We start from the raw sequence: 23,147 nt of genomic DNA, 5'->3' as shown, positions 1-23,147 counted from the left end.
CTTTCTGCATCCCTTTCGACGACACGTCCCAGCACCCTCAGTGAACCACCGCGACTGCCTCGAAATTGGATTGTTATTCTATTTTCGAAAGCAATTTGCAAGTGTTATCAAAAAGTTTCCTCGCGTCACGCCTACCCCTACACCCAGCTCCTCTCTTTTCCCCTATTCAACCCCCTTTTTTCACTCACCGGATCTTCTTCAGTTCCTCGCTGTTTCATGTTTCTTTCACGACTCTTTAATCGAGTACGCGATTAGGTCAATTTTCTAAGTCGACTCGCTCTCGAAAGCGGAAGATTCTTTTCGTAGGTGAGCGTTTTGCGGATTTTTTCGAGCAGTGATAAAAGCAAATAGTGCGATTAGTTGGTTTCGTTGGATTTTGAGTAGAAGGAAATGCGCGATGAATCTTTCTTTGTAGTTAATACTTTACTTTAATTTGATTGATATTGGGTTTGTATTAGAATTATTTTTTTTTGAGAAATTCGTTTGTTATACTTCTTTTCGACATAATTTGTCCGGGTTTTGCAATTATCTTAACTATAGCTCCACTAATTAATTTCAAAATGATCTTCGACTCGAAACTCTTCAGCAAAGCCAAAGAAGCATATTTAAAATATACGAGTTTGAAGATTGCCGAAGAAACTAATAAACGAATCAAAATACGCTTCTTTCCCCAATCGTTCCTCGTGGTAATTCTTGAACATTCTTCGAATGGGACAATAAAAGAGGAAAATATCAAATCTCAGATTCAAATCAAATATCAGAATCTTGCTGGTTATAAAATCCTCATTTCTATCCTGCTTCGTATTCCGCTGTCGTTCTATTTTATTTTGAAATCAGAAAAATCCGAAACCAACCGTTTCAAAAACTTTAACATACATTTCCTTCTATCATTTCGAAATCCGTATCGTTTCGTTATTCGGCTCTCGACGAGCCCGCCATTTCGATTTTCATCGGTCAATATCGTCGCTCGTTCGCTCGCCTCGGACATCAAACGACGAGGATCCCGCGACCGATCCAATTTCTGTCGCAACGAGCCGTTTAAACTGTACACGACGAAGTCATTAAGTCATCTCATTACGGCTATCACGAGGCTCGCATCGGAATTAACGGACGCATTGACGTTTCGCCTCGTTCCTTATACAAATTTCCCGCGTTGCGTCGCTCGAGTGTCACTTAACGCGCGTGCGCGCGTAGCTTCAAACGTCGCCTTTAATTCGTATACACGGATATCACTTTACGCCTGGCCTAATGTCACGAATTAATTAAACTTTCAGCCGTCTGCCAGCTCGGAGGGACGCAAGACGTCGACAGACGATCCTCGGAGAAACTGTTGAGAAAGATATAACGCGGAAAAGTCGAGTATTTCGACGGGTTTTCAGTTTTGTAAATGGCGCTCTCAATGCATTCGCGACGAAATTATGCTGATTTATTAGTTTCAGAGGCATCTCCGATGTTTTCGTTGCAGCCTCGAATTGATTAAATTAAGTCGCGAAGTGTTTTGCGAATTTTAACGTAGAATCCTGCCGTTAAGACACTTTGGTCCTTTTCCTTCTAATATTTTTCTAAAATATCGAGGAATCTTCTTTACGTAGCAAGTTTTTCCTGTTTACCGACCACCTTAACCACCACGATGTTACAAAACTACGCTAAGACTCTGTAATTGGTGTGTATTAGATAAATTGGACTTGTACCTTTCTAAATGTCACATTATCAGATAGTTGCGTAAAATGAATCCAATTCTTTTAAGCTGTAGTCTATCAGATTGCAAAAGCGTGCTATAGTTTCCGAGACCCATTAAAGAGAATTACTAAATTAGCAAATCGGTACGCCGATGATGAACCACTTATTTCTTCAAAATATTTTTCCCTCCTTTTTATCTTTCTCTTTCTTTCCTTATTTTGCTTACATTTTTTACTGTTTCGTACTTATCATTTGAATTGGCCCATATAGTAATAACAATAATAATAATAATAATATTAATAATACGTTCGTAGCTTGATATTGGTGCCATTACTATTCTATAGCAATATTTATAGAGATTCGTCAATCGTTTCACGAATATCGATAATCGTTTTACGATTCGAGGGAGATGAACTAGTAGAATTATTGTAACACGTAGAGCAATTGCACGAAATTTCAAATTTCAAAAATACGTGGAATAAAAATTTCACTCTATATTTTACAGCTTCGTTGTATTTTTGAAATTGGTATAAACGAGTAAAAGATCTCAAATTGGAAAAGATGTTCGAAGAACAAGCTTTTGAAATTTAAAATTCGTATTTTCATTGCAAAAGCGGTATTTTCATTGCGATATTGCATTTAAAACAGAAGCGGGACGAAGGGAGTGAGAGAAATCGGGTCGTTCAAATTTAATTTTGAATATTGCCGGACCCTTGTTTCCCCTTCGAGGAAAGGAAACATTTTCGCGACGCGTTCGATAAGAGACACTCTCGATATTACGACGCAAGTGCATTTCTATCGGCTCGTTAAGATATTACTGCGGATCGAAGCAAAGTCGAGGGACGTTTACCCTCTCAGAAACTTTACTCCTCTTTTTATTGTCCTATCGCTTCGTGTCAATGATTGCGCACTCTAGAAATTTAATTTCTCCGCAATTTGTAGATAATAAATGCATCCAATTTTAATGCTCGATTATTTTTACGCAGTGCAGATGACTACTGCAAAAAGTTGAACGAGATAGTCGTTACTTACATACACATAAATCGGTGTAGCGAGAAGATAGCGCACAACTGAAAAATTGCGACAAATATGTACGAAAAATAATTTCCCACGTTCGCTTCTTTCTTTGCGCTGCGCGTATATCGTTTTTTAAATATATTCTCGCCTTTTAAAATTATTCTAGGAAATACATTAAAGGTACAATATTTTTGTTACACGCTATCAACCACCTACTCTCATAAACCACCTTAATAAATTCTACGCGTTACGTTTTTTTCATAATTAACGATACTGTTACCCCAATAAACTTGAATTTCCAATCGTCTGCAAAGTCATATCATATAATGCAAACTTAGAACCGTACTTCCGCCATCGGAGCACCATAGTAAATCCATCAGCCCCCTAAAATCTGGAAAATCATTAATCCAAAGCGGAGGGAATCGCTCGACAGAGAATTCCATAGAGTACACAGAGAGAATCATAGGAGAGAGGCTGTCAAGTGGCTGAACCGAGCTCGAGTCCTGTCGTCGAAAATAAACCGGATTGCAGGGACTTGTTAGCTCACAAACGCTCGAGCAGCCACGAGTTACTCCATTTCCGGCGTCCGAGAGTAGGCTAACGTCCCTTGGGCGACGGATGAGCTAACTAATTCCATTCGAACACTCGGAAGGAAAGCTCCCTCTCTGCGTTCTGTTTCTTCTCTTTTCATCCCTCCCTGCACACCCTCCAGATATCACGCCTCGTCTCGTTTCAAAAGCACACGGATTGACGCTTCTCTTTTCTTCGTTTTCTCTTTCTTTTACCATTGTAGTAGCCAGATTCCTTCCTTCAACCATCTTGTTTCATTTTCTCGTTTCCTGGGGTACGGAGTATTGATTTAGCATGTTCGTGTTATTGCAACAGATTATAGTTGTACTTGGTATATTAGTGTTGATACAATATACTATTGATTTGCGGTTTAGAAAATTTCAATTGCATCAACTCCAAACATTTCCCTTACAAAATGCCGAAGAAAATTTTATACAATTCCGCAGTAATAATTTCTACCAACGATCGTCACAAAAAAATAATTAAACGATAGATTCTATAAAACTCTGGATAATTCGAATAACTCTAACACTTTTCACTGAAGATGGAAAATAAAATAATTAGAAAAACGAATAAAAGTCCAAATCCAAAGAATTGCAAAGAATTTCAATGACTCGAAATTAACAATTTTCTCTCTCCTTCCTATTACAACTTTCCTATGTCACTTTAAACCCTTCCTGATTTAAAACATCTAATTTACATCCCTGTAAGTTACATTTTTCTCCCTCTAACGTTTACATGAGCTCTTAAAATAGTTCCAACTCTGACGAATTAATAGCAATTCCCAGAACCGTTCGGTATCTATATCGACTAACCATCGAAAACGGCGAAAGAGCGTAGAGAACAATGCGTTTGGTCGGCCCGAAGAAAACACAGCATCGAAACAGATCGTTTGGAAAGGAACCATCGTATCGCAGATAATGATCCGTCTCTTTTCTTCACTGGAGGAAGGATCTTCCGGGTCACCGAACGTGAAACGACCACGCTTTCGTGTCCATGGTCCAGGATGCAACAATTGGGTGCGTTCTAATTCCCATAAGAATAATTAAAGGCCACGATCGAGACGAGGAACGCCATTGTCCGCCAAAGAGGGAAATTCGCGGTCCAGTTAAGTCTTTCGAACGACAATTGAAACGTTTCTTTGTTTCACGTGCCTCCATCGGTATAATTCGAGTGGGCACTGAAGAATTTAATTGCTGAGATTTCGTTTCTATCGATGGTTCCTTGTGAAGCGTTCCTGCTATACTTTTATTCCCTTAGATTTTTTAGTTTGAAAGGAAATTTATTGTCGAGCTCGTTGTATCGTTGAAATTAATTTTTTTTCACACTTCCTCGACATCTCCGATTATAAAAGACTGCAAATTTATCAGAAATATCCAATAATAAAAATCGTTCGTTATTTGTCGAACATACCATCTACAGCAAATTCATCCTGGTAAAATTTACTATCACAGAAAATTCTACGAACCAGCAAATCTTCTCAAAATATACCACAAAACGGTTCTCATGCCAAAAATCCTTCGTACGTTCTAAAAGCTGAGAAAGCGCAGTCACAAATTTCTTAAATATTTCAATATCAAGCCTACTATTCCGAAAAGTTCTTCTCGATTTAAATATAGAGCCTGCGTTCTACGATAAAAAAAAAAAAATCCGAGATCCGAGCGAGCCATCGATAGCATTGCAGGTTTAGAGTAGCGCGACGCATCGCGAGGACGTACGAGCGTCGAGTGGCGCGTAAATCAAATTCTTCGCTGGTCCCATGACGCGTCCGGCGCGTTTCGTTCCGGTCATGAAAATACGTGGCCCCCGGTTCTATAAATACGCGAAATAAAATACCACGAAGAGAAGAGTTTTGCCGCGCTTGGTTCCCGCGGGTGCCGTTTCCGATGGGCCGGTCTGTCAGCCTCTCTTTCTCCTCCAAATTGAATCAATGGCCCTTTCTCCGCTCTCTCCTCTTACTCCCATTTCAACCCCCTCCCATCGGTGACGATCCATGAACGACGATTATTGGATTTTAATTCGATTCGACGCCTACAGTGACTCGACTGTTTATCGATTTTTACGTACGAGATACGTCTAATTAGCCTTGCGTGATTTGGGGTCGTTTGGTAAAGTTTGAGGTAAGACTAAATCTAGTTACCTGCGACCGTAAAGGATTTATTATGATCCGAAATAATCCAGCAAAAGAAATCAGTTTATTAGGTTTTGCGTTGTTTGAAAATCGTTCCTTAAAGTTTGAGTTAATCTATGCAAAAAGGTAAGTGAGGTAGGTAGACGGACAAATTTAATTAGTTGCGGTCGTTTAAGGGTTGTTACGGTTTGAAACAATTCTTCCTGAAAGACTTTCAAATGATCATTTATTATGAAATATATATATATGTCAGGTTAAGATCGGAATTTTGAGCGCGTGACAACTCTTCGCGTGGACTAGCCATCGTTTCACAAAGCCGAGATTATATGTACACGTATATACAAGGCTATCACTAAGCTTAACAAATAATTAAGTCTATCGAATGATAAATTTGATGAACAATGAAGTCAATGAATAATATAATTTACGAATAATGAATTTATGTACACTATTAACGATGCTTTTTGGGGTTCAAATAAATCCACGGCCAACGAGATAACTCTTTACTAAGCGTAAAAAAATGATCTTAGGCGCAAAATACGATTGACGAGAAACGTTCGATGTGTCACTCTCCAAGGCAATCGCAAGAGTGCCAGCCTCGTCTGCAATTCGATACGCACTCGTTAGAAGCATCGAGAAATTCCGAACGTCGTTGTTAGGCATTTTCTGCCTGGAGTTTGGTTATTGGTACAATGTATGTCCCATTGCCTCGGCACCTCCGAGGTAACCTCACACGTGGCTAGGCCCGCTCAAGAGGCTGCATGCCGCCACAATCTCACTTCTCGGAAAACCCATACAACCACTCCAGACCTCCGTTAGGCAAAACGTTTATCTCGTGACCGTGGCTACGTTCGGCGACCAATTGTCACCTCGAACCCAATCTCGCTATCACAAATTTTAAACAATTACAGCTATGATAAAATCTAGACTAAAGTACTAGAGGATGTTCCCAAAATTTCCAAGGAAAGGCTTCGGCTTTCCTTTCATCTCCGACATATATATGATTGAAATAATAGATCCTCACGATGAGTGTAAGTAAAATAAAGCATATTTAGTTGGTTCTTAACTTTTAACTTATTTTTAATTGTCCTGATACATTTGGTACAATTTTGTCGAAACAAACGTCAAATCACCCCCTACCCTGAAAGAACAAAACACGAAGTTAAGCCAAACCTGCAACCGCTACATGACGCATCTTCGAATCTCAAACCCATTCCTATTAAATACCATTCACCACCGTTTCACCCTCTTTAAAACACGGTGAAAGGACTCGACCGACACTCGTACCCTTTCGAACTTCATCAAACGTCCCTCCTCGATTGGCTCTCGCGGCAAAATTGAGGTTCCATCGTGCTGGCGGGACGTTTAAATTAATCATAGGCGAAAGGGGGAGTGGCTCTGTTTTTTCAAGCCTCGAGCGTTTTTTAACCCCGCAAAAAGGGGGTGGTCGAGCGCGAAAGGGAAACAAGACCGACGCTCGCACACGACTACGTGTGATGTGTGCACACTTTTAAATGGAGAGGCTGGCCCCCGTATAAATATGGAAATTTCAAAAATCGAGTTAGCCCCGGCCAAGTGTCGACCAGCTCTCTCCTTTCTCTCCCAGCTCTCTCCTTTCTCTCTCTCTCTCTCTCTCTCTCTCTCTCTCTGTCTCTCTAAGGCGTGGATGGTTGTCTCTTGATTTTTCCGCGAACTTCTCGCGTTAAACTCGTTCGTTTGAAACAAGAATAGAGGTTGCCTGGAAGCAGGGGATTTTTATGAAGAAATTGTTCCGTGAAAGGATGGAATGGGGTAAGGGTTGATTATCTTTCGACACCAAGCGATATCGAATTTTTTTTTTAAGAGGCTCTCTGGCTATTTTAAGAAGTTATTACTACGCTTCATTTTGATATCGATGCCTCGAATTGGTTTATCTTAGGTGCGTTTTTTTTTCTTTTTTATAGTTTATAACGATGGAGTGTATGGTAATTACGAAACTCGATGAAGAATTGATGAATAGTAATCTATGGGTGGATATTACGATAATAAAGCTTCAAGAGAGAGTCAACATTTTTTAAGGGAACTCCTGAATTTCGGCGGACATTTGCTATTTTCGAATTTAGATTCACGAATTTTTTAATCTTCGAGAAGCTTTCAATCGCCAATGTTTTAGCATGTAATTAACGAGTTTTGATACATTCCACTCAATCCAAGTCTTTAAGCTGCCAAGCACTGCTTCGTACTTTCAAATTCTCGAACTTTTCAAGCTTCTTATTCTCTGACTTCTCAAATTCATAGGTCTTCGATAGCTTCGAACTTCCGCATCTTTAAGTCCTCAAACTCTCGCTTCTTTCAGTACTCGCATCTAAAGACTTTCGAAAACAGTTATGGTTTCCTCTTCGCAAATACCATATAAACTCTCGAAGTACCAAAACTCTAACTTTAGGAACTTCTTCAATCCTGAAATTTCGAATTATGATCAGATTATTTACAGATCTTTATGATCTTGCTTCGTAATCTGCGATACTTGAGTCAATCGAATCAACGAATAATTCGATTTTGTTTGACAACGACGAACGCATTCAGCAACCTCTCATCGAGTAAATCGATGGGCGCCCTAATTTCACAAGAAAATAGCCACAGAAGAGAGAAAGATGATAGGGAAAAGAATGTCCAGCTGAAGCAGGCAAAATATATATCTAAGAGTTCTTGTACTCTTCGTCGTGCAGCCTCATTGAATATTTACCTGACCAGCGCATTGAATATTCTCGGCTGGCAATAGATTTGGAGTACGGTGTAATGCGAGGTGTCGTGGTGGTAGTGAGCACTTTGTATATCGGGTGTTCTTTTCATGTGCGATTCTCGATTCTCTCTTCTATGTATTTTGAGACATTTATCTATTTGTGTTAATTTATTCGTATTATTTAGTTGTCGCTATGTTATCGTATTATATAACACAATAACAAGTACTAGATTTATTTATCGTATTCAATTACCGTCTTTTAATTTTAGATTAAAGCGAATCGGAATTGTAAGTTGCCTCGGTCGTAAGTAAAAATTCTGATCCGAGAGGAATAGATTTGTCTGTTTGTGAAAGATTAATCCGGACAAATCGATCAAAATTGTATTCACGGAGAGATACCCCCGGAGAAATTTTGCGATGTACTTGAAAATATATTTCGAAGTTTAAAGTTACGGGGCAACTTTTTCCCCGGTTACTTTGATAGAGACGGGGAAGTTGGAGTTTTCGAAACTAACTTTTCGAAAACCAGCTTTAGAAATTCAAACTTGGAATTACGTAGGTTCAACTATGCGAAAAAGATTCTGTAACTTCACTGAAATACGATCGATGCAGTGGCAATGATTCAGATCGCGCGACTTTAACGCGTTACACCTTGCCTATATCCGAAAAATCATTTTTGCGACAAAATTTTTAAACGTACAAGACACCCTATAGAAGCGTTGAAGTCGAGGCGAAACGAACACCATGAGAAATGGCGGAAGACAGGGTGGCGTGGAACGACCGATCGAAGAGGGTAGGCGAGTATCGAATTTTCACTCCATCCGAGAGCATTCGTATTAATATTTTACAGGATGCCGGTGAACCTACTAAACCAAGTAGAAACGAAGCTCGACGGTGCAAATGCGTGGCATCAGTGGCGAAGAAAGTTGATCCTTCGGAGCGCGTCTAACTTCCGCGATAATGATGCGCGGGGAAAATAGAAAAGATACCGAAGACGCCCGTCGATAACGCGAACACGAAAGTCGAGATATTTTATAAGAGCTTGAATACCGTAATTTTAGATGTTACGAGAGGAATGATAGGAAATTGAATACTCTAGATAGAAAATGGTAATGTAACACAGTGGCTTTTATATTCGGATAGACTGTGAAACTTGTAATTTTGTTAGTCTAAGAGTTTATCTCGGAAGTTTCAAGTTAAAATAGAAAGATGTTTGTTCGACGGATATTCGACGAATATGAAGTTTCCGGTAGAAAATTTTCGTAGGATGTTACGACCGAAGATGTTTCGACGTACTCGTCCGAGCAAAAGCTCGATATTTGTATTCCTTGTTACACAAACGCTGTAACAACGATACGTTGATTCGTTGGTAAAAGTACCTAGAGCTTTCGAAGAGCATTTTATAATTCGAAAATCACCGAGATCGAAACGAACGGACTCCATATTTCATTAGAAATATCTTGTTATTTCGGTAAAATAGATAGAAAAAGGCAAACACGGGAAAGGAGTGAGAAGGGTAGACAGTGATTGCGGGGAAAATACCGAAAAGGAGCTAAAGAACAGGAAGAAAAAAGAAAGAAAATCCCTAATAATCCAGGAACGTTTCTTCCAGATTATTTCTGCCACTCTTTCGTCCGCCTCTTTTTCTACGCGGGTTGAAGGGGGTTGGAGGCGTCTCCGTTACAGGTGAACGTGCACGAGATTTATCTCGTGAGTTTTTCTCGTCGCAGCTGCGTGAAAACTTGCCCTGTCTCCGGCCTTCGCCCCTTCTGACAGTTCTCCTGGCGATCTTTTATTTATTTACTTAAAGTATCAGCCCACGTACGGGGGTGTAATGGGATTTCTCGTTGGACGAGATAAATCTCCGATTATTTTCTTTGGATATTTGGCTCGTTAGTACCGTCATTGTGTCGATCGTGATTTGCAAAATATAGAATCGATAGTTTTCTAACGGTTGTTTCGCCTTTTTGATTCAATTGCCATGGTTTATATAATAGTAGCATTATTTCATTCGGGGTTAAAAAAGATTCGCTTTTGAGGAACACACGACAAAATTTCATTCCGTTGTTTCTCGTTGATTCTAAAATTTAAATAGAGGCAAGTACAATTAGTTACATTAACGATAAAATATTACAATGCATTTTATTAAAAAAAAAGTTAATATTTAATGTTGCAGAAATAGTCGAAAGAATAAAAGGATACGGTTGAAAACGAAAATGTAACAGAGATACGAAAATTTAATTAAATGAACGGTGCGTCGATCAAAATTCACGCAGCGGAGATCTACAGTAATAAAACGTGGATTAATTTCAGATAAAACTAATTAACTTGTAACGCGGCGGATCACGTCGCATTAATTAACTTCCGACTATGGTGTCGTTTCGCTGTATGATCCATCGATTTTCCTGGAAATTAAACAGCATTCCAAAACGTAGACTCTCCGACCTAACCGAAATAAATCGTGGCGTGGAAAGATCGACGAGTAAATCTTTTTTAAGAAAGGAGAATACTTTGAACCCTATTCTGGAAAATTACGTGATATAACATGGGGAAGGATGAGCCACGCGACGAGATTTACGTGTACGTTGATAAGGCATGCCGTTATCGGTATGCCGTATAAACAGGTTTATGATATGTTCGTGTAAAGTTCGAGGAGATCCAATATTCTCGAATGGACGTAAAGTGAAAAATACATCGCACAGCGTAAACTACTTTCCCGTAGCCTAATTTCCTCCTTCTTTTAATTAAACGTTTTTCGATAGACGAGCACCGTTTACCGGGTTAATTGAATCATTTTTTAATGACGCTTTAGACGCGCGTTACGTATAACGAACTTGTTCCTCGATATTAAACAGTCTTTTTTATATATTCGGAAAAGGAACTTTACGCTGAACTGGAAACGAGGAATCACTCGTTCCGACAGTTTTTCCTCTCTTTTTACGTTGAAAATTGTTGAAAGATTCGAAAGAATTTCAGATTGAAAAATAATTCGGTCAAAAATCAAGTAAATCGAGATGGCAAGAAGACAGTGTAAAAATAAAGAACGAAGTAAACGTTTAAGAGAAAAAATCCACTTTCCTATCGAAAGAGAGCAGCACCACTTGCAGAGAGATGGTATCGATGCAGAGCAATTACCCGAGCAGCGGGCAATTACCCGCGAGGTGTGAGAAAAATTTAAATAGTCCGTCTTTTGCAGCTTTAAATTGCCCTGGCCAACCCTCGGCCCTGTCCTTCATCCATCTTCCCGTCATCCGAAAATTTATCTGCGGCCACGAGGCCCTGCCGGGATAACCTAGGACAGGATCAGTTAGGATAACAACAAAACCGGAAACTGACTGCGGCCAACTATTCTTCCACTAAGAATCTCGTTGTTCCGCGGATTGTTTCGATCGTCATTACAAATACCGTTTCGATTCTGGTTTCAGGTGAGCTGAAATCACTCAGAAATCACACGGATGGACGAGATTCACTGTCGTCAGCTTGAAAAAAGAAACCGACCTCTTACAATTTCTCTTTTGGAACGTCGAAAGCGTGGAAAATCCAGGAAGGTAACCAAGAAACAGGTGATCACGAAGGGAAAGTAATTTCAGAGATCCCAATCAACGATTATCGCGGCAAACTGGCATAATCCAGCGAGTTTTCAGGCTGGAAATCCATTAAACCGGCGGTTGCAGTTCCAGAACAAAACGAGAATCAGCTGCCGAGCGAGAGAAAGAGAAAGGAGCAGAGACAGAGAAGACCAGCAGTTTCCTGCCGGTCGGTGATTAATGCGAATAGGGGTTCGAAGAAACAACGAATCCTCGCTGGTAGAAAACTTTTTCCTCGCGCTCGTGAACGAGTTCTTTGGGTATCATTGAAAATTAGGCTGCTCGATTAAGGGAAGCTTTGTCGAAGAAGGGGTATCTCTCGGATGATTCGAGGGGTGAATTCTTGAAAGGATTTCTGGAAGACTCTTAGAGGTTGGGGGATGCTTTGGGGATAATGGTGACTGTTGGAGCTTAAGAATTATTATTTGATAATGTTGCCGTACAGCTCGCTCGATAATATATAGCTTTTCGACTGCGAATGAAGCGTAACGAAAGACCGTACGTATTTATGCAAAAATTCGCATCTTCGTCAAGATAAACAAAGAACGCGGAAGTAGCGTTAAATTTTTTACTATCCTTTTTTACACTCTGGCTCGATAGTAAAACAAAAAAAAAGGTTCTCTTAACGCCGCATTAGCGCCCTAATAAAAATGTAAGAAACTAAATATTCATAGATCGGACAAAATTCCTTTCTTCGCCTGCCTTTACTCCGTTCAACGTAAAAATAAACAAAAGCGAAAGAGAGTAAAATACGCGTTTATTGGTTTAATACAAGTTTAACACGCGCCCGTTGAAGAGAAGTGGAAGAAATGGGAGATAAATCGGAGATGATTTCTCGTTTCGTAGATGATTTCTCGTTTCAGAGAAGACGAACGACGACGAGTTAAACGTCGAAGAGAGCGAATGAGAGTGGAAACGAACTCGCGGAGGGAATTTATGCAGGGGCCGTCGACAGGAGGGCGCAAAACACGCCGACTAGCAAATATTAATGCGCTCATTAGCAGCGCTTCATATTCATGCTATGAAAATTCATCGTTTATTATGTAACGATCGCCAACGGGCACTCGCTGGATAAAATCCACGCCGGATTACCGATTAACGCTGATCGACGGTTCCGCTAGGTTTCGATCGCTTCCGAGATCGTCCATTTTAATCCCTTCTCTCAAATTTCCACTATAATCATCCATGTTTTTTTCCGTGATTTTCTACAAACACGTTCTCTTTTCTTTTTACTGTAGTAAGTATTTGGTACCGTATCTTGAATTTAAATATCACAAAACGCGTCGCAATAAATCTTCTTTAAAAATATTCTCTTTTTCCACGTCCTCCAAATTCAAATTCAATCTGTACTAACAAAGTTGACAAAACATCCGAATCTTCCAACTTCGAATTCGGACGAACTGAAATATCGATATCGTAGTCTCCTAGTTGAGAAAAATCTTCAGAAATTCTAATTCTCTCTGGGAGTCTCAAGATACAGGATGTAATTTCAGCTCGAAAAACTCGAGACAAACATCGGTAAAAAGTCTCTTCGAGTACGAATCGACGTAAAGCGATAAAATACTCTTTCTAATCCAGCCTGGGATATCGGAATTCGCGATCTAACAGATTTATAACGCGACGAAACGTCATTCAGCGACGCTTATTGCAATAACACGTGCATCCTACACACACAGTGGGTTCCTCGAAGTGCCTGAAAAAGATTGCTCGTGCCAGTTTCTCTTCAGCAGCATCCCCCTTTGTCGTCTCCAACCCGCGAGTCGTCGAGGAACGGGGCGCAATAATGCGGCCTGGCCTCGTTTGCGTGTCGCTCGCCGCCGCGTATACAACCGAGAAACCGGAAACGAGGTGTCCGCGGTTATCTTTTTGGAGCAGGCCGTGCAACAGGGCCGTAGAGAATGGCGGAGCGTTTGTAACGCGGTGGAAACCGCCAGCGATACGATTGTGCCCAGCGAAAAACACGCGTCGACCCGGTTCCATTCGCGATAGTTCCGTCACCGTTTCCGGTAATCGCGTCGCAATCGTCGAGGATACGATACCGTAGTACGCTCCTAAGTACGCGAACGTTTCGCTCGACTTACAATACGTCAACGACACACGAGTACCGGTACGAAATTCGTGAATGGATAAGAAACTAACGATCTGTACCAAACTTGTTTAGTATTGTTAATTCTAATTGCTATACCGCGGACTTCCCTGCAAATTCACATCTTTGAAAATGTAATTACGGAGATAGAATCTAGGTAGAGAACTGTTTTATCTACTAAGTATCACAGAGAGCATTACGTTTTAGATATTTTACACACTTTTCCACATCGCGTGCATTCTGTGTCCAGTAATCGTTAGAGTATCCATTCAATTTGACGTTATAACCATCGACGATTAAAATATAAGGCACGTACCGAAGAAATCAGAATGGAAATTGACAAGATACGCGATCGAAGGCAAGAGGCAAACTTTAGTCCATACGTTTTATAAAGAATCACTCGCGATTTAAGTCCGAAAAACGCGCAGCTGTAAATTCACAACGTATCAAATTATTACGAAGAATCACGATTATTTTTACCACTGTGATACGGTCAATTATAATATTCGCGAATCGATATATCATTGAGAACGACTGTAAAGCTAGGATCTGCGACGATCTTAATCGTCGACCGTTCGTGAGAAATAGTCTCATCCTTTCCATTTCTCAGAAAGGTACAATCCATCGCAGCACATTAATCACAGACCAATTTCTTTAATTAAACCGCGACAGAGCCTACAATTTCCTGTCCCTTGCCAGTTCGAACTTCCTCGCTTATCATCGAGGAGGGAGAAAGGGGCAGCGTGAGAAAGAGAGTCGATCGGGGAAAAGTCCTTTGAAATCCTACTTCAAAGGCGGTGGAAGTTTGACGGCGATGTCACAGGCAATCCACTTCCGGCCTTATTTAGTAAATCGACTCCAACCCCTATCAGCAGAGGAGGTGAGGAGAGAGACGAGTCTTAGAAGTATCTCAGCAATAAATATATCGGCTTATGGTCGTCTCGAGGAGTTTCACGAGTCATCAGAAGCTCGAGAAGCCAAACTCTCTGCTCGATGAAATAGCAACCGGTCCCTTTGGACCCTTCCCTATTTCTGATCGCGGCAGAACCACGATATTCCAGCAGATATCGACACAGGCGAAAAACTCGAAAAGATTCTCTCTCTTGGTTTCGACGGTGGACGCTGCTCGAGGCGGATTCGATGGAAGGTTTCTACGTGTTTGACGACATTAAGGGTGATTCCGGGATTGTTCGGTGTGTAACCGATGGGTTGTGATAAGTTTTTCCGCAGTTCTCCGAGTAATTGGACGCAGAAAGTTTTGTATACGGCGTAGCAATGCGTAGAATTTGAAAAAGTCATCCGAGGGAATTTATATTATGCGAATAGTATATACTTGATACTAACACTGATGTTGTTGGTAGTCTTTAAGACGAGATACATAATCGAAATTCCGCAATGAACGCTAAATTGCTCGAAAGAAACGACACTTGACAGTAAACGATAATTTACTCGAACGTACATTAATTTTTCATCCTTCCGACGAAATTCCATCAAAGCTATCTTAGAAAATGTACCGTATAAAAAACTAGCACCAAGTTCTAAAAACCAAGTCTTAAATTCTTATTATTATAATTCGAATACTAACAACGAGCACGTATAACGTTCCAAGGATCCACATGGGGAAGTTCTTCGAAGGATTACGTAAGGATAACGATTGGATATAGGCGCACGCACTTCCGGCCCGATGCAACCGGAACTTCGGCGCTGCAAGCCCCAGCAGCAGCAGCTGCTGCTCGATCGTACCCGATAAAGTGGATTCGATCGAACCTCGAACACGTAACTGGCGCGTTATCTATTAGCCCTCCTAGCTTGATAAACGATTCACTTCCTTGCACGAACGCGAACTTCGCGCGTAAATCGACTGGAAAAGGGATAAGCTGGTTGGATATTCGGCTGCGCTGGTTTCCTTTCTTTACAGGGTTAGAATGTTCTTCTATCGTGCGAGAAAGAACGTCGTAAGGTAATTCTTGTTTAGAATTCGGATGCACGGCGTTGCCGCTCCAAGACATAGATTTACCAGGCTCGCGGACTCGTTCATAAACGTTAGAACGCTTATAGAGAAATAAGATCAAGTCGAGTTCATCGTATCATTTCTTTCAAGTGTAACGAAAATAGCGCAATTGATCACCGACCCTATTTTATTTTGATAAAGAAACCACGTAAATGTCAAAAAGCAATGCCAATTACAATGCTTGAATGAAAAAATCTACGTCCGTCGAAACTTTTACCCTAAAAAAAATCACCTGCAGTTTCCTTCCAACCCCTTCACCTACCTTACATCCCAATTGATCTGAAACATATTCAACTCGATTACGCGATACGTATACGAATCTACAATAGATCCGAGATATATCCAGCTTCCGCGTGAAGGATCCCCGTGAGCCAGGATATCGCGTTATCCGTCACATGATAGATTACTTTCACTGAGCTACGAATACGTCAGCCCGTCGCGAGAATAGATTCCTCGCCATAGAAATTCCATTCGTCGAGTCAGCCCTGCCACGAGCGAAGGAAATGACGCAGCTACGAGAAGAAACGTGCCCGAGGGATTCCGATCCCGGGAATCCCGGAACGATTTTCCTCTTCTGTGAAGTCACGGCCGCCAATTACTAGCTGGCTCCTTGAAAAATTGGAATATAGAGAGACACGCTCGATTCCGAATCGTTTCAGTTAACTATTCATCGTCTTATGGTACTTTTCTTTACGTTTGACGTGATTTTATGTGGCTTGACGAGGTTCGATTAGAAGTTTCAATATCTTAAAATCACGAAACTCAATCATAGAATATTCACATATATTTTTCATCGTGCTTGGCGTGGTTTTCCATGATTTCATAAAGTTCCAATCGAAGTTTGGATATATAAAAATATATTTTGGTTTCGATAAATCAACGCCTATACAAAGTATAGAATACCTTCAAAAAATACCTTCGAATAAATAATTCTCAAAAGAAACAAAGAAATAAAAAAAAAAAATAAAAAAAAAAGAGAATGCTGGGAAAGATATCGAATTCACACGAAATACATTCAATGTTCGGAAAAATGGCCTGAAACTCCCCTAAATAGTAGAGCGAACAAACGACCTCTTTTCGAACGACTCTGTCGCCATTCATCGCCCTTCCGGTTAGATGAAAAATGCGGCTGACACGGTGTCGAACGCGATCGTGGCTATTCACACTGTACACGGAAATGAGCCTGCACTTTCGCGAGTTCGAGACTTTGAACGAGAACCTGCTCGCCTCTCCTTCGCCAGTTTCGGGAGGCGTCCACATTTTTCACGGCTTCTCCGCCGCTGGCGAAAGAACGCCCATGGGTAGTAAGTTCGCGTCCTCTCGACGGTGCAGGAATATCAATCATCCTGACGAATATCGTGACGAAAGCGGGCGTAATTAATTAATCAACCACTCGTGAAACGACGCGTCAAAGGGGTAAGTTTCTTGATGCAATAATTGGAACAGTATTTAAGGGTTGTTTTTCAAGTTCTTTTAATCTTGTACGATATCTCGTAGTTTTATCTTTTTCTACTTTCTGATGAAGCTTCAATAAACGATGTTTATTAACTCGTTTCAGGTATTTAATAATTTGGATCATTCGAAGGGGTGAATTTCTAGAAATGCTAATTTTTTAGATCATTCTGCTATTCTGATCACGTAAGGGTTATCTTTGACTTCCTCAAACTTTTTATCTTTGTCTTCTTTTATGAAAGTCGGGGTTTATGAACTATTTCGAATATTACTTATTTTCGTAGGTAATATTATATAAAAAATGTTCAAATGTACTATATGTTTCGAATATTTAACGAATTCCTTTGGAGGTAGAACATCTGAATTGTTATTTAAAGAAGACGAGCGTCTGATAGTAATTATTTAATACCAAAACAATAAAAAATTCCTGCAAAAGCTATTGGCAGTGGTGGACGGAGCAAAAATTCACGAGCAGATCGCTCGAGGTCAGGACGGTTTACAATTTTACGATGAATAAAACTGATCGCCAGGGATAAGAGGAAAGTTCAACGAATGACTTATGCATGTTTCGAGGCGAACGACATTCCATGGTTGAATTTTATGGGGATGGCGTGTGGCCATGGCGAGTGGACTTTATGTGAAACAGCAAGTTGACTGTTTTACGGTGTTCTCCTCGGGACCATGCACGCTTTACGAGCTGTCGATGAGAACACAGAGATTCCTGGTGCTACCATCGATCGACTCTTATACTCCGTTCTATATTTTGATCGAGTCTTAAATACATGGAATCGTGAAATCATAAAAACATATGTAACGTTGATGCAGTTCGGGAGTTTGTTTCCTGAAAGACTCGTGTATTATTAATAATTATTATCAAATTTCCATTATCATAAATACGTAGGCGATCGAATTAATAATAATACCTTCGAAGCTGTTATTCATCTCTACAATACGTGACATTATAACAATATTATTCAACAGTACGAGAATAAAAAGGGACGTCCATCGTTTAACAATGAATTCATGGTTGAAAAATTAATTAAAATCCCCCGCTCTCAGGGTTTCCTGATCCATAAACCAAATGAAAGATTAATATCCCCCTGTATCCTATTTTATTGTACGAACACACACGCGAGTTTCATATTAATTAAAACGTATTCTTCAAATATGTTCGAAAATTACGAATCGAAACGGGAAATCTGGTCTTCTGTCACATCCACGCTTCCATTCCATTTCGATGTAATGCGCAAACAATATAAAAATATAAAATTCCATTTTAACATGAATGTTTCTGATAGCACGTTTTCATTAATTAATAAATAATTAGCAGATCGATTTAAAAATTATCTCTCATTTCGATCTGAACGAACAAACGCCGTTCTTCTATAATTTTTAAATAAATATATTTTTAAATACATCGTTTCTGTAACCACCAATTCCAATATTCGTCAGCCTTCGTAACTGCGAAGTAATTAGCACCGGAAAACTTTTTCTCTTGCATAAAAAGATTCTTTAAAGCCGTCGAAATCGATCCGCACGAGACGTAACAAGAGAACCAGTAGAAGAAGGAACAATATCGGAAGAAAAAGAAACTAAAACGCGGTCCATTTCGTCCAACGGACTTCCAAAACGCGAGATTCCGCTCGTTTTCTCGCGATCCGTCTTCCCGAGAACACGAAGTACACCCTCTCCCATTTCTTTCGCAACTCTCTTCGCCACTCGAACACATCAAAGCGTTCGCCTCACGGAATTTTCTCCTGCAAATTTTTCTCCTCAAATGGAAAAACCCTGGTAATTTCCGCGACGCGAATCGCGGACCAGAGAAATAGGGAAAATTGAAATTTCCAAAATTTTTGCAAGTAATTCGTGCAGACATCGAAGACAAAAAGAAAATAAAAAGACAATGTTCTTTCGTTGGAACGGTTATGTAGAAACTTTAAAGTGTTTGTTGAAGCAGCGAGGAACATCTCTCGAATTAACAATTATTCTATATCCTCGCGAGATCGGTCAAATTTATTACGAAAATTATACAGAAAATACTAAAACCACGTAGAATTTTCTCGCACTCGACACTCAACCAATTTTCATTTCCGCTATCGCGAACACGATATCATAATGAAAGATACAATTATACCCTAAAAACGAAAGAGGAAACGGAAACAGGAGTAAAGGAAGAAAAGAAGAAAAAAAGAAAAAACGATAAGGCGAAGTTACAGCGCGATGAAGAGACACCAAGTGTGCCGATAACGAGGCGGAAAAAGGGAGAGAGGGCACCAGGTGTAAGTGGTAATAGGCAACTTGCAGCGGCGTGGAGCATGTCAAGAACATGTTTGACTTTAACGATAGCCGCTGGCTTTAGCCGGCTGATAAGGCCTGTCCTCGTTTATGCGGAAAATAAAGATAAGCCACGGCCGAGGGCTGAGAGGCTTGTGCAACAGTTCCATTAAAAGAACGAAGAAAAAACAACGTGGCTGCGGTGGTAGGCGACCAGACGAGAAGGGGTTGCTCGGTGGAATCGATGTGTATGCACAACATGCACGAAGGCCGGAGGAGGGGATGACGTTGGGCTTTCGAAGCATAATTTGCTATTTACCCTGGGCGAAATAGAATTTTAACGAGCAAAAAGCTGCCGAGTGATCGATACTATACTAGGAAGATCGTCTTCTTCGAATCGACGGTTTCACGGGGATGAAGGAGACGTTTGCGCAATGAATTTTCTTCGACAACTGTGTCGATAATTATGTGTTATATGGCTTCGTCGTTGATTATTGATTAACGTTTGTTTATGTATGATGAATTTTTAACGTCACTGCTTTAATCCGCTATCACGATTTTGTTGGAATAAAGTAAAAAGAAAAAATATTTTTCCTAAAAGAAGAGAACAAATGCGAGCAGAACCGTGTAGGTGATAATTGCGTGCCGCGGCTTCTTTGTAATTACGTTTCTTTTTATCCGATGCTTTTTTAATTTTATTGATTTAACGCGGTATTACGATTTTATTCGAACGAAATAAGACGAAGAAATTTTTTCTCTATGAAAACATCAACTATGATTTGAACTATGTCGTAATCATGCGTTGGTAATCATGCGTTTTGTGGTATTCTCGTTATTACGTTTGACGACCTTTTTAACGGTGTTGTCTCAAACCAGTATCGCAATTTTGTTCGACGGAAATATCAAAAAATATTTTCCTCCGAAAAACAACCACGTTCCCTTACACACATACGCGTATCAAATAAATAACGAGGGATGTGCGTTCTATTAAAATGATCGAGAAAAACGGCCCTTTGCAGGGGAATGGCCGGTCTCGCGGTTCCTTTGTGGAAGCGCACGAGGAAAACACTTCGCGCGACGCGAGACCACGAGAAAACTGTTTCTGGAAACTGTTTACACACCCCTTTGAGGAGCTACAAATTGAAAGCGAAATAGGGTCGGATTTTCGGGCGTCGCGTGCCTCCATTTTTCTCCTCCGTCAGACACTTTAAGACCGTCACTTCCACCACCAAACGAGGCAAAACTGTGTATACGTGTAACGCGGCTGGTGTCTCGTACAATCTCTCGTTATTTCAGCGACGTACAAACGACGTGGAATCAGCGTTTAAGTAAGTGAAACTGTTCTATCCGTGGGGGAATTTTCCTCGGCGAATTATCTGCCCTAGAAGTGTCTGTTACGTGGCAAGATCCTCCACTTTCGCGGAATTTCTGCTCCAGCAGAAATTGACTGTCTTTGAAATTTCCACTCTTGGGGAATTTAGGTAATAGATAATACCGATGAGATACTTTGGATAATAGATACTTGCCGACCAAAGTATTTCGACACTTATGTATGTATTATACATCTTATGTATATACATACGTATAACGCGGGGTATCTCCCGCCTAACTTTATCGTCTGGAATATCCCGCTTGTTTTTCAGAGTATTAAAAAATGTTTCACGAACAGGTTGGATGGTTTCAAGGGGGGCCATAACTCGTCATGATTAGTTCTGACAAGATAAATATACGATTCCATAAAAAAAAAAACAACATCGGTAACCTTCGTACGTCTTCTACGCGTTCTTCTAGGGAAAACATTCAACTTATTCCTGAAGCATTTTTTAATATCATCGAAAACAAGGGAGATATTCCGGGTGACGAAGTTAGATGGGACAACCCGTATATGTGTCATATAAAATATTTTGAAGTTTCATTAGCGCTGTTAACGCGGGTTTTTATACATTTATGGAAAACTTGGGGGTGCAAAAATGCACAGAACGCAGATAACGATGCACGTAACGTGGAAAACTGTCTAAAATACGATATACAAAATACGATATCCAGGATATAGACGTCCATAGAAAGTAACCTTTTCTAATATTTAACGCATAAAACAATTCTTTACGCAATTCTAAAGCGATCATTTACTCAAATTTTAGTAAAATTTCCGTTATAATATTTAACAAGGTGAAACAATTTTCTCAACAACTAGCTCTTTTAATTGTATCTGTAAAAATATAAATTTACATAAATATGCGCAGTCTCGTAACGAAACACGGCTCTCATGGTCATACTGGTTAAATTTGAAAGCAGCCTGAAAATGTATATAGAAACTGCAAGATATTTATTGCAGACATATATTTAGTGAAAAAATTAGCATATGTTACCTCGTGTCACGCTATCATATTATCAACGTAAAACGAGGTTAATATATTGATCCAACGTCAATAAGGACACGTTTCATCCCAGTGACACAAAACGATTTTTCGCTGGTTATGTGCGTTCCACCCCTTGGTGGCCATTCTGACGATATACAAACACATTCGTCTACATCTCTCTCGAGATACGTCTTATTTTACAGCGGCAGTAACGTAAGAGGATGAAACTTCCGGACGAGAGCTGATTTTCACTGTTAAAATTGTCAACCTCGCTTAACTTTTTATATTTGTTCAATAAAAGTTGTTTACTTGGAACACCTCACTAGTTATATTTCTTTCCCTGTTAGAATATGTAGAAAAGTACGCAAACTGGAATATTTAATTCCATCCTTTCAACGTTGAAAAAGTTTTCTGTCCTGAATTCCGAAAACTATTGCGTTCTAATTACAGAAATTTCTCGTATCCCTCTCGCTTCCTCTTGCACTTGTCAGAAACGGATCGCAACGTTGTATGTTGTCAAACTGTTGAAGCGAGAGAAACGTATCGCGAAAAGTTAATTAATAAGGATGTCCGTGGGCTCGCGTGCTATGTTCGCTGAATAAGAAACTAGGGTGGGACTGGCGCGCGGAAACAGGCCACGTGGCACGAGCAAAGCGGTTTGCACGACGCACGAAGGCGCAGGGTACAGTGCTTTATGGCTTACCATCGTAAGGGACGCGCCCGTCCCTCGAGCGTACTGGAATTCCGGGACACTCACCTGAAAGCAAAAAAACAAACGACTCGGTTAGAATTTCTCAGAAGCTTCGAATAAATCGTTTCAAACATTTTCGAATTTTTTGACAAATTTCGTTTGCGGAAGAATCGGGAATTTGTTTTTGAGTGTAATTAAGTCAGATTCGTGGACAAGAAGAACAATGCTCGTAAAACAGGTCCAAGTGTTCTTCTGTCTTCCATTTTTAATTCTTAACCCTGGGAAATCTTGTAGTCAGGACGCAAGTAATAATAGGACACGGTTTGTAGGATACGGCACAGTGCTACATAAGTCAAAAGAGCCACATAACTGCTCTCTCCCGGACCAAATTATAAAGATAAACGAACAAGATGATATTTTCATGGCGACAACTCGAAAATCGATATGTACGATTGTACGTTAAATCGTTTTTAAATTCGCACCGTTATCAACGTTTCGTAAAAGCGTTAACAATTTCTTCTTACGGGAATGAAACACTCTGCTTCTTCCAAATTTCAACAAAATGC

General features: G+C 40.2%; 1 protein-coding gene across 15 annotated transcripts in view; it reads right to left on the bottom strand.

Annotated features, from left to right (window-relative positions):
* Positions 1-23,147, bottom strand: part of LOC100745429 (polypyrimidine tract-binding protein 2) — a 423,740-nt gene that overhangs the window by 135,261 nt on the left and 265,332 nt on the right. For 6 of the 15 annotated variants that reach the window (XM_033322433.1, XM_012389123.3, XM_033322438.1 and 3 more), the window contains one exon: positions 22,594-22,647. The exons of the other annotated variants lie outside the window; for them this stretch is intronic. In XM_033322433.1, the coding sequence (XP_033178324.1) occupies positions 22,594-22,596 (3 nt within the window). In that variant the 5' untranslated portion in view covers positions 22,597-22,647. The remainder of the gene's footprint in view (positions 1-22,593; positions 22,648-23,147) is intronic. 15 annotated transcript variants of the gene reach the window in all.

The sequence above is a fragment of the Bombus impatiens genome, unplaced genomic scaffold (assembly GCF_000188095.3).
Source record: "Bombus impatiens unplaced genomic scaffold, BIMP_2.2 scf_0637, whole genome shotgun sequence".
NCBI lineage: Eukaryota > Metazoa > Arthropoda > Insecta > Hymenoptera > Apidae > Bombus > Bombus impatiens.
The sequence above is the reverse complement of the archived record's forward strand: the minus strand, read 5'-3'. Positions and strand labels throughout refer to the sequence as shown.